Raw genomic sequence first — 16,293 nt, 5'->3', positions numbered from 1 at the left:
TAAAAATTTTGGTATTTTGCGACTCCCTGGTTGTTGGCATCTCGACTCTACATGTAGCGACAGTGACAGGCTACGTTTCCAGGGAGTTTCCCGATCCCGGCGCGGGCAGTGACATGAAAACCCCGCGAAAGAAATGATTTTTTCAAAATCAAGACGATGAAAAAAGAAAGTGGTTCGAAATCCATGATCATGGTCCAGTTATTCCTGGGAGTTTCTTGTCCTTATCCGCACCGTTGCAGCTTTCTACATGGATGTGATTGCTTTCGTGACCTCAGGGCTCGGTTTTGCTAATTACTTTCAGCGTTAGGATGCGAGCTATCCACACTCGCTGAGTGATCACGCTGTAAAGATGCCATCGTTCATGGATCATTAATTTTTAAATGAAACAAAATGAAGATTGTCACTTGGAACATCAACGGTATTCGAGCTAGCTCTGGGAAACCAGGTGCAGCCGCTTCATCAGTCGTACACAGCGCTGGCTTAGCTCTGAAAGCGGCATTGGATAACCTCGAGGCCGATATTATCTGCTTACAGGAGACGAAAGTTACCAGTGAGCACATTTTGATATGTTTGAAAAAACAATATTATTGTTGTCCACTGTACAGCTAGCCATGGATATCCAGCCATCCTTGACGTCATTGGTTTGATATTAGCTTTCATGCCAGGTCCCCCCCCCGTGGCCCTCCTCCCTTGAGAACTTCGCCCAAAATGAAAAAAAACCCAGAATCCGTAGACGTAACGTGTGTGCTGATTGGCGGTCCGGGGAGGCTATGATGTATATATTCCAGCATGATCTGGAGGTCTGAATCTTGCCTGATGAAGATGCAGCCACCAACCTGATCGACACTTGGCGTGCCGGATTTGATTTCTTTTACATGATTTTGAGGGTCAAAGGTCAAACTGTCGACCTCCCAAACGCGGTGGTTTCCTCAAAAGTGACGTCAGTCGGTCACGATAAGCAGCTGATTATGCCCGCAGCGAGAAAGCTGGCTATTGGACATGCTCTTGGCCAATGGCCACGTGCTGTGTGAGAAGCATTGTTCGGCAGAAAGCACCGGATTGCGCTCAAGTCATTGACTGGTTTAGAGTTTGTGGCTTCGCATGTTTTGCATGCAGCTTTCGAAACGGTGATACAAATCTGATCCGGCTATTGCAGGGCTTGAAAGTGATGGCGTCAGGAGTCGACAGATAACGGCAAATGACGACTCCTGGGTCAAGTTGGATCCACTCTCTGCCCATAGTGAAGCACATGATTGTACAGTGCATGGTGGGTAGTCCCCTCGTGTCGCCGTATGCAGATGTGAGTTGTTTTCTGTACTAGGAGTAGGTCCTCGACCCGGAGTGCCCAGCTGCCAGTCACTCCCGACGGGATGTGTCACCCTGCTGTGAAGGGAAACCACCCAAACACGAATGGGTCCATACAAAAACTGGGATCCAAGTGGATCCAACAGTCAGCGTTGTCATGGCTCCCGGCTGCCTGTGACGTAGCACTTTCCAGCCCTACGGTACTGTTGGGCGCCAAAGAGCGGAGTACCGAAGAACGACCAGGCTAGAATTTCACCAAGCACAGCATACCAATGTATACACTGTTACTCAACTGTGCATAGACTGTAACACATGAAGACAATAACGGTCTAGGCTAGGCGGCTGACTCTCAGTTCTTCGGCGACCAGCAGTACTGTATATCCTGAAGCCGAGGAGAAGAGGAATCCTACTTGTAGTCTCTAACCTTCCAGTCATCTCCCGTTGTCGTTTGTTTGCAGGAGATCAGCTTGAGGAGTCGATAGCACTGGTCAAGGGCTACGAGTCGTTCTTTTCCTTCTCGCGGGTCAAGGCTGGATACTCAGGTTAGGCTGTGTGTGTGTGTGTGTGTGAAATCTGTGGGTGCACATCCAGTGCATTTGTAGATTTGCGTGCTTCTCTTGCGACGGGCGTATACATGGTACATGGTACATGGTGTGTGTGTGTGTTGACTGGTACTGAATAAGCCCATTGTGTGATGACTTAGTTTGAGTTTGTGCCAAGAACACCCATACAGCCACCTGGGTATGGTTGTTGTACGGGGTGTTAAACACTCCACCGATCCCAGTGTACTTACCTCAAAGTACATGCATTACGCGTACATTCCTTATGGGGCAATGAGCAATGGGCTTATCACGCGACTGGCTTTTAAACTGGGCAGCGTTCAGTTGCACGCAATGTACGTTAGTGCGACCGCGTGAACTGATTCTCCTTAGGGGCCATACATAATTATCGAGTTTTACACAAAACGAAAAAAGTTTCGTCTGTGGGTAGGTCGAGGAGAGTTTCATTTAAAAAATAATTGATTGCTGAAGCACCAATCCAGCCTATCTGTCAAGTCAATATATTTTTCATTCGGGGGAGGGGTTGGGGCTTAGCTAAACTGTTTCGTTGCGTGAAAATTATCGATAATACCGGATGGCTCCTTACTAGCACTGTAGTGAACTGCAGCAAGTACAGTCATGCTTGGTGACATTCGGCCCAGTGAAGATAAGAGTTAGCATCCTGTACCAGTGCATCAGCGCTCCGTTCATTGGAGTGGACAATACGGGATGCAACTGAAAAGATAGAATTGCGAAAGGTTCTTGAAGACGCAAAAGTTTCTCGCTTTACAGTAGAGAGGTTCTGCAAAACGAAAATGCGTACAGACTTTCGCTCTACGTCATGAAGTGCGAAACTTCGCACGAACTTTCGCAACTTTGGACGCGAAACTTGCAGGGAACGCGAAACGAACTTTCGTAGGAAATTTCGTGAGATCGGATCATGGCGTACGTGCACTTGGCCCGTGCAAACTACGAAAATGTGCAGAACGCAAAGTTCGTGCGAAAATTCGTACACACTTTCGCAAGGATGTCGCGAAACTTCGTTCGAATTTTCGTTTTGCAGAACCTCTCTACAATATAGTATGTCATTCGCATGGTGTGACTGAGGTCTTTTCTTGGTTTGCTTCCCACTAGATAGAGCATTGAGCATTACATCCTTCAGTGAGGTAGCGTGGCCGAGTGGTCTAAGGCGCTGGATTTAGGCTCCAGTCTCTCCGGAGGCGTGGGTTCGAATCCCACCGCTGCCAGCCTTCTTTTTTTTGAATGTGACCTCACCATATGTTTTGGTTCTGGTGTTGAATGTCTCAGCTACACCTTTGCTGCTGAACTCGTTTCATTCATTATTTTGTATGGTGCGAGATCACGCTTTTTTCGGCAGTAGGATTTTGCTATAATTGTATAAACCTGCTCTTTTTTGGCCTGCATCGTCCACCACAAGTACAATGCCTGGAGCACTGATGCACTGTAGTGAGATGTCCCATGTACAGTAAAACCTGTGACTAACGACCACCCACTGGGGCCAGAGAAAACGGTCTTAAGTGGCAGATAGTTCTCAGTTAGAGGTTTACAGCGCACTGCCATATATGAATGTGAGACCGTCTGTGCCTGGCGAAGTGGTCTGTACTGTAGTACCAGGCTGGTCGCTAGTCACGGTGGTCTTTAGTTCCAGGTTTTACTGTACTGCTGTTAATTTGCTGTCTTGTTGTCAGGTGTGGCTACGTATTGCAGAGATCAGTGCTCGCCGTCGCGTGCCGAAGAAGGCCTGACGCCCATTCACCAGCCGCCGGGACCGGACGCCATTGGTTGCTATGGCGAGCTGGCGCAGTGGTCGGAGAGCGAACAGGCACTGGTGGACGGCGAGGGTCGTGCAGTACTCACAGAGCACAGAGTGTGTCCGGCGCCAGAATGCAGCGGTAGTGGTAGCGGTGCGGGCAATGGCAAAGCTGCCTCGTCCGTTGTCATCGTGAACGTGTATTGCCCTCGTGCGGGCATGGACGAAGTGCAGCGCTACGACTACAAGATGCTGTTCTACCGTGCGCTGGAGCTACGATGTCGCGCTTTGCGTGAGGCTGCCAAGTAAGGATGCATAACATACACCGCGTAGAACTCAGTAACTTCTCTCTCTCTCTCTCTCTCTCTCTCTCTCTCTCTCTCTCTCTCTCTCTCTCTCTCTCTCCTCACCCCCATCCCCTCTCACTGCAATATATCTATGCTGAAATACTATCAGTCCTAGTCATTGGCTGCTCTCATTTCCCATTGGGCTCGATTTGGGTCATTATACTTGGTACAGATAGATGCGAGCCATGATGAATTACGACCGTGGGGTCAGTTTGGAGCTATCAAAGACCACTTCGTAGCGGCGGTGAATGTAAAGGTTCCTGAGGTTGTCATGTCCAGGCTTTCTGTTTGTCCTCGTTCCTCGACTTATTGGGCATAACGTATTGATCTGTAATGGGGAGTCACCATACTATTATCCTTCTACAGTGAAAGCTGTCTAAGACGACCACCGCTGAAGGAACTTGGAAAACGTGGTCTCTGCTACCAGGTGTCTCCTTATCCAGGGTCACTTGACTGGAAATAGCATCCCTTGGTCCTGGTTTTGGTGGTCTTCCAGGACAGGTGGTCGCCATATCCGAGTGGTCACCTTGACAGGTTTTACTGTACTTGTCTCCGTGCTGCACTTCAAGAAGGCAGTTGTTGGCATGAAAGCACGAATGACCAAACATCTAGTCAGTGCGTGCATGTTTACATAGGACTCCCTCGATTTAGGCTAAGGCCTGTGGAGAATCCATAAATACAAATATGACAATGATACAATAGCGGGGATTCCCAGATTGCTAGAGTGCTCCACACGACGATGATGGAGCACCCCGCAAATTGAGAAGAGAGCAGTTACAACCGGCTACAACTATATTTTAACCGGCTGTCTTCTGCCTTTGTTGCCCAATGATACTGTAAGAGTTGAATCTCTAACGGGGCACGGAGTGTAGCGTTTTAACGAGAAAAATGAGAAAAATCCATTGTAACATGAGAAACGTTGCCAGTGTGCTGTTTCTTCTCTCTTCTGTACTAGAGAAACAGAAGACCGGTGTGTGATGGCAGGGTTGTTAACACTTAGTACCCGCCAAATGGGAACAATTTGCAAATCGTTAAACTTTGAACTCGTCGCACTTTCTGCTCTTACAGTATACATTTTTTTCATTCTGGTTCCTCTGTACTCGCCTTCAGGCATGTGATCGTGCTCGGCGATGTCAACTGCTCACATCGTCTCATCGACGTGTGTGATTCGGACAAGTGCACACCAGTAAGTGACAGAGACTGAGAGTAAGGCACAGACAGAGACAGATGAAAAGAGAGACGGAGAGAGAGAGAGAGAGAGAGAGAGAGAGAGAGAGAGAGAGAGAGAGAGAGAGAGAGAGAGAGAGAGACTGAGACAAAGACGGATGGACGGACAGAGACAGAGAGAGACAAAGACAGACGGACGAACAGACAGAGACAGACAAAGACAAAGAGAGGGACAAAGACAGACAGGCGGACAAAGAGAGAGAGACAGAGACAGAAACAGAGACAGAGTGGATTGTTGCCGAGGCTGTTCAGGCATCAGTCCCTGTGGATAAAAAGACTCTGTGTCACAATGTACAATGAGTGGTGTGGAAGTCTTTGGATCTCAACTTTACTGCAGTCTGGTCGGAAATAATTGGAACTCTGGGCTATTCCAATCCCGGTTTAGGCCGAATAAGGCTCAAAAACCTGATCCTACGACAGTAATTTGACCGGAAATGGGTTTAGGACCAGGATGTGCGTAGTGTTTAGGCACAGTTTATAGTCAAACTCCCGTTTTTAAAATATGTGTGACTACTTGAATAAGGCAAATCCTGTCTGTAGTAGAGTTTGGTCATCTCTCTGTGAACGAGTGTCTTTTGTTCTTCCTTGTCCAGGAGGAGTTCAACAATCGTCCCAGTCGCTTGTGGCTGGACAGCTTGTTAATTGACACACATTCTGAGCTGACTGGCCGCCTATCCACGGCTGGAGCTTGCTCAACGAACACCACCACCACTGCCACCACCTCCACTACTGCTGCTGTGGATGCTGCTACTGCTGATGGTTACCATGGAGAACATGGCGACAGTTCAGGTGAGATGAAAGGCCACTGTAAATGCGGCGTTAGTTCGTAGAAAATTGGCTAGCTGTGCACCGGTACATCATGGCAGTGCGCTGTTGTTCATAGCTCTCTCTCGTTCCTTCGTAAAGACCACTGGCCAGTTGTCTGTGCATTCCTCATTTTGAGCATGCTGCTTTTCTGCCTGTCCCCCTAACGTGCTGCAGCTGCGTCCACAAACGGTCTTCTTGTTGATTCGTTTCGTCACTACCACCCGGCGCGGCCGTACGCCTACACCTGCTGGTCTACGATGACCGGCGCGAGGAAAACCAACTACGGCACTCGCATCGACTACGTACTCGTCGACAAGGTCTTCCTGGACTCCTACTCCACGGGTGCAGACATTATGCCGGAGGTGAGGGTGAAGTGTTCGTATATCAGTACTGTACTGTTGGGTGGCGAAGAACTGGCTCGGTCAGCCTCTTGGCCTGGACTGTTCTTATTCTCATATGTAGCAGTCTATGCGCAGTAGAGTCACCTTGCAGATAATCGCTATGCTTTGCTTGGTGAAATTCTAGCCTGTCCCTTCTTCGGTACCCAACAGTAGCTTGTTGTGGCCAGTACTCAATACTCGCTAGCAGTGAAAATGTGCTGTTCAAGTACTGGCAAGGCGGCTTTCCAGCCACCATACTTTCGGGGATGGGACCATTCGGCTTGAAACAATGAATCCGGTCATCCTCCAGTCCATGTAAATCGTTGGTGATGCCACACGCCTTGAAGGATTTCTCAATCAAGTCGGTGGAGATGCCGTCCCATGCATCCACAACCCACTGCAGGTACGTAGCAATGGGAGCTGGTCGGGGATTGCCGCCGCCGCGGGTAACCTCCTTCTCCGCATCGCTAGCCATCCAATCTTCGTGTGCTCGCGAATTGGCAGCCTTGAAGGGTTTGTTCCAGGAGACGTCTGCAGCTTGCACATACTTCGTGCAGCCACCGCGAACAACAGCACTGTGTATTTTAAGCTCCGACATGACGTCCTTGATGTCCTGCGAGATGTGACATCTAAAAGAGTCCCAAACGAGCAGGCGTTTGCCGAATGCCAAGGGCCCAAGCACGCGGCGCAGAAAATCCTCAGTGAGGACATTGTCCATCCACACTCTTCCTGCCCAGGACAGAACAAGGCGGCCTGAAAACTTGGTTACGACTTCAGGCAATGGTCGCTTCCGATTCAACAGCACATACAGCTTACACTTTGTGCCATTCGCGCGTGCACACAACATTACGGTGATATGAACCTTCTCATGGCCAAGCGTCTGCACAGTTACGTCCCTGGCTCCACGACTCTCGATGCAGCGTTTACCGATGGGGTCGACCCACACAGCGGTCTCGTCACATGCAAAGATGTAGTAATGGGGAGGGGAGGAGAAAAAAATCACAAGTGAAAGAAGTCACCGAAGGTAACTGAGTAATATGTTACAGATAGAGCTGCGGGAAAAATAACCCTGTTGAAAATCGAAAACACGGAGTGTAACTGACCGATTTGATGTCGAGAAGTTCATTTCCTAGCATCCTTGCAGAACATTATGTACCAATTAGATAGGATTAGATCAGATAAAATCTTACACAAAATTAGAAAGGATTGACCATTGGTGAACAGATAAAAAAAAGTGACCTACTTTGAATACTTCGGCGCTTTTGAGAGAGCACAGAATTTTTTCTTGTATTGTATTTTATTATTTTACTTGGGCATTCCAAACAGACCCAGAAATGGGCGTGACAAGGTTCACAGCGCGTCATGGGCGGTATCTTGTTCCAGAGAATGACACCAATGAACTGGATCGTACCTCGACCAGAAGGACCGGGCCAGAAGGGTACCTGAAATAGGTTCTGGTCAGCTCCATGGGTGCGATCACTCTGTGTTCTGACGTAATAATTCCGAAACAGGACACTTGAACGGCCATGGATGCAGCGGCGAACGAGTATTAGAACTTTCGCTGCCAGGGCGTCCTCGAGGGTAGGAAGACAGAGTCACTGGGTTGACATCATTTGCTCGTCTCTCGGAGATGACAGACATCTTGGATCTCTCTGCAGTACAGGGGTGTTACAAGTACTAACAACATTCTGCAAGTTCGAGAAGCCTTCCAGAACTGCTCACGAAGGGAGAGTATGAAGCCAGTTCTGGAATTTCTTTACATAAATTCTTTTGATGATAGTTGTCTGGTCCTCTTCAAGGCAGCCGCATCTCTGGAACAACAAATTCAACACCTCTCGCAGTCTCTACATCGCTGTTCCCAACAGTTCACCGAACAGATCTCTTCTCATTATGCATCCCAGTTCCTTGGTGAACTTTGGGATATGCATACTGACCAACCACCAAAATCTCAATCCCTTGACAAGACATGCAGAATCCCTGGATTTCTCTCAAAATCCCTGGATGGCACAAAAACAAGTGAAAAGAGCTTTTCCCGCCAAAAAAAGCGTTCGACTCTGCAGCTGTGCGTACAGCACAGTTTGACCCTGTAGTGCAGTTTGATCAGTCGGCACCCGCCTGTCACTTTGTCAGTGCAGATCTTGCAGGCTAGGTATGGTAAGGTCTTGAAAGTGCTGTGCACAGTTCGAAGTGCGAATGAGCACCGTACATACCTTTGAAAAAAGTTCAAAAAAAACCGGGACATTCGGGGCGAATCCATGGACTTTTCAGGAAAATCCTGTATTAGACAAAACTGCGGTTTTTCCGGGAGCTTGCTTGAAATCCCCGGGACCCCGGGAGGAGTGTTGATTTTCCGGGACTTTCCCGGGAAAAACGGGAGGGTTGGCCAGTATGGATATGTTTGGTAAGCAGGTAGAAGCCACATGCGCAGGGATGGGATTACGATGGGGTACAGTGTGAGCTACTACAGGAGCATATGGATGATAGAATGAGGCAAGAGGCCATTGATTTAAACGCATGTTTGCTAAATGTTTCTGCGAACATTTTGACCAGCCTTTGCTCACAGTGTTACTAGTATGGAGCCACTGGGTTGGGATCAGGTGCTCCTCTCTCGGAGATGACACATACATGTAGAGTAAAACCTGTAACTAAAGACCACCGTGACTAGTGACCAGCCTGGTACTACAGTAAAACCTGTAACTAAAGACCACCGTGCCTAGTGACCAGCCTGGTACTACAGTAAAACCTGTAACTAAAGACCACCGTGACTAGTGACCAGCCTGGTACTACAGTAAAACCTGTAACTAAAGACCACCGTGACTAGTGACCAGCCTGGTACTACAGTAAAACCTGTAACTAAAGACCACCGTGACTAGTGACCAGCCTGGTACTACAGTAAAACCTGTAACTAAAGACCACCGTGACTAGTGACCAGCCTGGTACTACAGTAAAACCTGTAACTAAAGACCACCGTGACTAGCGACCAGCCTGGTACTACAGTAAAACCTGTAACTAAAGACCACCGTGACTAGCGACCAGCCTGGTACTACAGTAAAACCTGTAACTAAAGACCACCGTGACTAGCGACCAGCCTGGTACTACAGTAAAACCTGTAACTAAAGACCACCGTGACTAGCGACCAGCCTGGTACTACAGTAAAACCTGTAACTAAAGACCACCGTGACTAGCGACCAGCCTGGTACTACAGTAAAACCTGTAACTAAAGACCACCGTGACTAGCGACCAGCCTGGTACTACAGTAAAACCTGTAACTAAAGACCACCGTGACTAGCGACCAGCGTGGTACTAAAGACCACTTCGCTAGGCACGGACGGTCTCACATTCATATAATTATGGTTATGCAATGCAAACCTCTAACTAAGGACCACCTGCCACTAAAGACCGCTTTCTCTGGGCCCAAGGGGTGGTGGTTAGTCACTGGTTTTACTATACCTTGTTTTGCTGGTGTGTTTGCAGGTGGAGGGATCTGACCATTGCCCCGTGTACTTAAACACGTGCTGTTTGGTCTCACCACCAGCTGCTCTGCCCTCGCTGGCTGCTAGCAGAATGCCCGAGTTCTCCGGCAAGCAGCAGTCGCTGATCAGCTATCTCAAGCGAGCGCCGAGAAGGACGACGGCACTGAGCACCGCTTCAACCCCCACCGGTGCAGCGCGCAGCCAGGACTCGGAACGCTGTGCCGCGCCACCAGCGCGGGCGTCTCAGCGACAGCCCGTTGTTGCACCGGTCAAGCGAGCCGCGCCTCCTCACGGCTCGCAGGCGCCGGACAAGAAGAAAGCGTGCTCGAGACCGCAGCAGGCGTCCATCTCCGGCTTCTTCCAGCGTAAAAAGCCAGCGGAGACAGCGCTCGCGACTAGCAACACTACAGGTGAGGCTCAGCAGAGTTCGTCAACGATCACGTGTAGTAACGTAGTAACACGTTCTGATGCTGACTGCAGCTCCTCTCCTGTTCAAGCACAGTCACTGCCGCACGCAGCGACTGCCTCTGCTGCTGCTGACCGTACTGGCACTCAGTGGAAGAATCTGTTCACGGCGCGCGCGCCCAAGCAGGCCCTGTGCCACGGACACAAGGAGCCCTGCGTGCTCCGGACCGTCAACAAGGCCGGTCCCAATCAGTTTCGCAAGTTCTACGTCTGTGCGAGGCCCGCCGGGTCTAAGGACAATCCGAACGCTCGCTGTGAGCACTTCGAGTGGATCGACAAGCCAAAGTTCAAACAGAAACAGCCGGAGAAAAGCTAGTTTCCACAGTAGGCAACATCTGTACATAGTGTATACATGCAGAATATCCACCCCTTGTTTTCCGCTTGCTTTTCAACACTTTTTTCCTTTTTTCTTTCATGTTGTATTCTCGGCTGTACCTTCTTGGTACGCCTGTAACCAGGGAGTTGTAAAATACCGGTATTTTACTACTTCCTGCCTGTAACCGTCTTTCCGTGAACAACCGGACACATTCTTTATTCAAGCTTTCCTTTCCGGAGCGTCTTCTAGGATCCCGGTACTGTTGTCCCTCGAATGTCGCTAGTTTCCTTGTTCCACGTAGCATTTCTAAAGGCTAAAGAAATCGATCATTTTCTATGCAACCCAATACTCTCTACAGACCCTACTAGCCACCATGGTTACACTACTACATGAACTTGGTTTCCATGGCTACTGCTCTGTTGTGCTAGTGTCAGTAGTGACGTGTAGGAACACCTATGATGACTGTATTCTTGTCCTTTACTCACGATGTTTTTTATAGTATTAATTTGATTACATTCCACTAGTACGCGTGAGTGCAACGATCCAGCGCTGGCAGTTGGTGATTTTGTCTACTTCCGAAGAAATTTTCTTCATACTAAGCGTGGTATGGTCGCTGTTGAAAATCATGTCTTAGTCGCTTTTGTGTAGCATCATTCTGTACAGTGCCCTCTATTGTTAATTTTTTTTTAAATTGTTGTCGGTGTCATGACGTCACCGCCGCTTGGACGAGCGGCTGCGTGTCTTTAAAGCTTTGTCTGCTGTTTCCTAGATCCTTGCCGCCTGCATTATTTTGCCTCCACCGTTTTGGAGATTGCAGCTGCTTTTGACCGCCTGGACCTCAGCCGTTCTGGTCCTTCGAAGTAGCTTGGTGATATGGTCCAGGACTGGACTACATTGTAGTCGACTGACACGGACCGTATCTCGCATGGTGCCACCGCGCTTGGGGTTGCCTCCGTGGTGTAGAGCCGCGTAGAGGTCTATGTTCCGCTGTGTTTCTGCGCGCTCTATGTGTGAAGGCGAGCCATCACAGTCGGGTGTGGCGTGTGCTTCTTTTTGCTCGAGCCGCTGGTGTCTGCATGCACCGGATTGGCATAGTGGTTCGAGGCTGGGAGCGGTAGCTCGCTCGGTTTTGGAGTGTATGGTCCAGGTGGACTGGGTTGAGCACGAGGGTCGTGCGGTAGATTACCCGTCGGGTCCTGCCTTGGAGTCTCTGCCTGGGACGGCAACATTGGGGTTACTCAATACTCAGACGATGTAGTTTCTGCCCCAGCCGTTGACCATGGTTGACGTCGCTGGCAGCAATGAAAATACCAGGCACTACGTTCTGCTGATACTGTGTCATGTAGCACTCCACTCCGACAGACAGGTTGGCCTCTTCGGATATGACTATGAGCTGCTTCAGGTAAACAGTATTCGTTTCCTGGTAGGACGTGGATGTCGTACTGGAACAGAACCTCGACGGAGAATGTTGTCTCCACTGGACGGCCGGCGAGCATGTTTGTCAGTTTCTGTTGCTGCGTACCGGCAATACATGACGCGCTCTCCGGTATGATCGTAATAATTAATAGCGAGATCTTCTCCGATCATCACCTCTACTCCTCTGTTACGTCGAGTTCGATCCAGTCTTCGAGCCCGAGGCCTGTTCACCACGACACTGATGCCGTGATGCATGGTGAATGGCAAGCCATGCGAGGGATTTCTTGACACTGGAGAAACACGTAAATCTACGTAGAGTCTCCCATTCTCACGGATGATGTGGTGCAGCCTACCCGCTCCAGTGACCGCATACTTCGAGCATACAACGGTGGCGAAGTAAAGACTCTTGGCGTGGCGGACGTCGATATTGCTGTTATGTAGGAGACAACACCATTCTTTGTACCGGTTGGCAAGCGTTCTGTATTGTTTAGACAAGATAATGAAAAACCTTACACACACACACCATCTTCAATCCAAGTGGTCTCTTCGCTGCAAAAATAATTCTCAATCAAATTTTCGGCCAGGAGCCATCATCAGGATTGAGGAGAAAAACAAGTGAGGTGGCAACACCCAACCACGATCACGGTTCACCTTAGGATGGCGTCTGGAGTCGAGATGTGGATTGCCTCCCTTATCCGGCGGTTCACGTATGACACTTCCGTTGCGAGTACTTCGAAGTATGGAGGATGATGTGAAGGGAATAATGGATGTTGTAGTGGTTGGTGCAGTGCGTAGTGCTCTCCCCAGGGCTTTTGCTGTGCACAGACTCTTGCTTCTCGGCGGTAGTAATGTTCCTGGACTCGCTCCCTGACACATCGCTCCGTCTCTCCCACATACTCCTCTCCACAAACGGAACAAAACATTGAGTTATAGACCACATAATTCTGCGACATACACTAACCATCACTCATACCAACATCACATGCACGGCATTCCACTGTGGCCTCCCCCTTCTCTTCGCCTTCCTTCTCTACACGTCTCGGGGCACTCTGGACTGGCAAACGAGGAAGACACCAACATGTCTTTCAGGGACTGACCAGACTGAAAAACAAGGTACGCTTTCCAACGGCCAAAGAGAGTTGGAAAGCTTGTGTCTTTGTGGGTAACTATTACTTGAATATTTGGGCTCATGCAAAATCGCACCGATTTTGGGATTTCCCCACAACTTTTTGCGTCAGCAAAAATGTTGTGCTCACCGCATTCCGGTCACTTCGCAGTGGATTTTCGTTGGTGCAGTTTGTATCCCACCCTCCCACTGCACCCCTGACTTCTGGGTGTGTGTTTATCGATATATCTTATTGGTTTTCTTATTGGCCATGTGGCTGTTACAGTTACGACTGCTTTTCTTTTTTAGTTAAAAAAATGTAGGGGTGGTGTGTGCCGTGGGCCATTGTATGGTTACATAATAATAATAATAATAATTTGAAACTCGGATGTTGAGCCATAAATAAATGTGGAAGAGAAAAAGACATACCGGTATGGATACGAGTTAAGAGTAACTCTCCATCACTGTAACATGATACTATATACAGTCAGAAAGTGCAATAACTAGGCACAAAACTGACAGAGTACTGAAACATTCGACGTCCTGACACCTACGGAGATGTGTTGAAGCTGGGTGTCAGGACGTCGAATGTTTCAGTACTCTGTCAGTTTTGTGCCTAGTTATTGCACTTTCTGACTGTATATAGTATCATGTTACAGTGATGGAGAGTTACTCTTAAAGGGGAACTCCACGAAAAAATGAAACTTTGATAGCCTGTAGAGTTTCGGGCGCTGAGTCGAATGGTCTTGGTCCGAAGTCTCTACGACGAAGCGTTCTTGAGATATTTCACTTTGAAATTGCAAAAACGGGGGCCGCGCCCTGACGTCATGCGGCCATTTGGTTACATCATCACGGGCTGCCTACGTCATTGTGGCAAAGTCGTTTCTCTTCGCCAGTCTACAAGCACTAATTTTAGTTGGTATTTCAAGGGAAGATGGGCGATTCCGAACAATCCTCTGTCCCCAGCAATGAAGGCAGCGATGCTGAGGCCAGTGAGGACGACCAACAGCCCACCGCCGCGTATGGTTGGGGCAGGGAGCCCAGATACTCTGCTGAGGAGCTGCCATCGCGTGTAACAAATGTGGAGGAAGAAGATGCGTCAGCAGCTGCGTCCGACAGAAGACGAGTAGCTTGGCCACCAGAATCTCGATTCGTTTGGGACTCCGACTGGTGCGAGCGTGGACAAAAGTGTATAGCCATGCCCAGCCCGCGGGAATGATTTTGCTGGTAGGATGCTGCCGTCGCTGTCGACAAGACGGCCCAAGGTTTCTTGCGTAGCGGACCTCGCAGATTACGAGATCGTATCCTTGCATTAGGCTGTGCTCATCACTGCTCTTCGAGGTTATCTCGACATGCAGAAGCCGCCAATGCCAGTGACAGAAGAGTCTGACATTAGGTAAGCCTCAATTAGTTTGCCTTGACTTGTCTTGTGAGGATCGCGTATCAGCATGATACACTTATTCTTATTTTTTGGGGGAAATTTATTGTTGTCAGGCGCACTACAGTAGGCGTCGCAGAAGAAAGACATTGTACTGGTAGTTATCACAAGTTTCATGCATGACACAAACAAATTTCTCTTTGCTCCGAGTATGTCTTGACTTATCTTGTGAGGATCGATGCGCGTAATGTTTTGTGTGTAACTAATTATTGTTGTCAGGCATAGCACGAACAACGGTGTTCTGTACTATAGACCGTGCTATCACAAGTTTTCATGCATGACTCACATTTGTCTTTGTCATTTTCCCTTGGATTGGTACAAGATCTACAAAGTATGGTAGGTAGTGTTCTGTTGGTGAAGAGAGCACTGCACACAGTTTATGAGCACCATGGGTGCATTTGATCACACCCGAACCCATACTTTATCGTTTCAAGCGATAGACTTTGTCAATAAACTCGTTTTCTAGTATACCATGGCATGCAACGTACAAGCGTGGGGTCAAGAAAGCGTACACCAAAATAATGCACAAATTCTGGCAGGAGAGTAAGAAATCTGTACTTTCTGACCAAGGCATCTCTGTACTAGTAGGTAATCGAACGCGTCCTAATCAGTATTCATCCCCAGATCATTGGAATTCAATTTGAAATCAGCAATTATGGTAAATTCTACAAGACCCTCCATCTTTGTACCAGTGGACACTAAATTAGTATGGCGCGCGCACTGAAAGTGCAGGTAGGTACCGGTAGGTGCAATACAGCGCATATGTAGAGTAAATGAGTATTTGACTATAATAATTATTACGGTACAGCAATGTGGTATGCGTACAAGCACTCATCATACACATTCCATATGACATTCTGTGTTTGTGTAGATCTCTACGCTATGCGGCACACAGGCAGTACACACTATGTACACGGCAAATTGGGCAAGCACGTTCGTTGTCGTCTTCCAGCCTGCGTTGTGAATACCATCAGGCAAAGATATCCAAATCCTGCACCACCTCAGCCTTCTCAGGAGGCTTCCACCTGGAATTTGGCAGGGAAACACGCTTCTCCAAGGCAGGAACATGGAGGTTGCCATTTGCAACCGCTACCACCTCACACATGAGCTTGTCAACATACTCATAGCTCTTTCTGTCGTATAATTTTCTATTTGGCCACAGTCTTCTTTATGCTTTGAGAACTGGACTTTATACCTTCCTATCACGGTCTTTTTGGTTGTGCTGTGGCGACGGTTGACATTGACGTCGTCAAGAGCTGCGAGATGTGCGTGTCCAATCATCCCCAGAATTGAGAAACGAATGCGTTTGAGAATGTAGTTTGGCATGACACTGTGATATACCTGCATGGCAAAAAGAATGTGGAGAAAACACACTTGCTTAGACAATATACTGCTGTATGAGAAAATGGAAACTTCACCGTACAGGACGACTCTTGTTCTCAATTGCATTGTTCGTTTCATTCCCTGTGTTGCCCATAAGAGACGGGAGCAAAAATGTTGCAGCAGATGTTTGTTGTCTTCTGGCGTGGAGTGGCGGCGTCATTAGATGTACACATAGTCATTTCACTAAGTATACCACTACTACAGCATATGTACTATCCTTAGGCTAGCGTGCGTGCGAGTGAGTTTGAGTATGTGGGTGCGTATGTGTGTGTGTTGTTGTGTTTGTGTGTGTGCACGCACGCGCGCGCATGTGGGTGATGG

The 16,293-nt window shown here is 48.6% G+C and overlaps 1 protein-coding gene, 1 long non-coding RNA gene and 1 other non-coding gene across 3 annotated transcripts; all 3 read left to right on the top strand.

Annotated features, from left to right (window-relative positions):
- The first annotated feature begins 179 nt into the window (after positions 1-179).
- On the top strand, positions 180-11,519 carry LOC135810142 (DNA-(apurinic or apyrimidinic site) endonuclease 2-like). Its single transcript, XM_065323612.1, has 7 exons — positions 180-550; positions 1,764-1,847; positions 3,554-3,920; positions 5,073-5,148; positions 5,783-5,978; positions 6,171-6,358; positions 9,851-11,519. The coding sequence occupies exons 1-7, from the start codon at positions 391-393 to the stop codon at positions 10,628-10,630; spliced, it is 1,851 nt and encodes a 616-aa protein (XP_065179684.1). The 5' UTR covers positions 180-390; the 3' UTR covers positions 10,631-11,519.
- On the top strand, positions 3,010-3,091 carry Trnal-uag (transfer RNA leucine (anticodon UAG)). Its single transcript has one exon. It is a non-coding gene; the product is annotated as a tRNA-Leu (tRNA).
- Positions 11,520-13,838: 2,319 nt separating the features above from the next.
- Positions 13,839-15,789, top strand: LOC135810136 (uncharacterized). The gene is made up of 2 exons (XR_010552278.1): positions 13,839-14,547; positions 15,461-15,789. It is a non-coding gene; the product is annotated as an uncharacterized LOC135810136 (long non-coding RNA).
- Positions 15,790-16,293: the final 504 nt, after the last annotated feature.

This window comes from Sycon ciliatum, chromosome 1 (assembly GCF_964019385.1).
Source record: "Sycon ciliatum chromosome 1, ocSycCili1.1, whole genome shotgun sequence".
Lineage (NCBI taxonomy): Eukaryota > Metazoa > Porifera > Calcarea > Leucosolenida > Sycettidae > Sycon > Sycon ciliatum.
The sequence above is the reverse complement of the archived record's forward strand: the minus strand, read 5'-3'. Positions and strand labels throughout refer to the sequence as shown.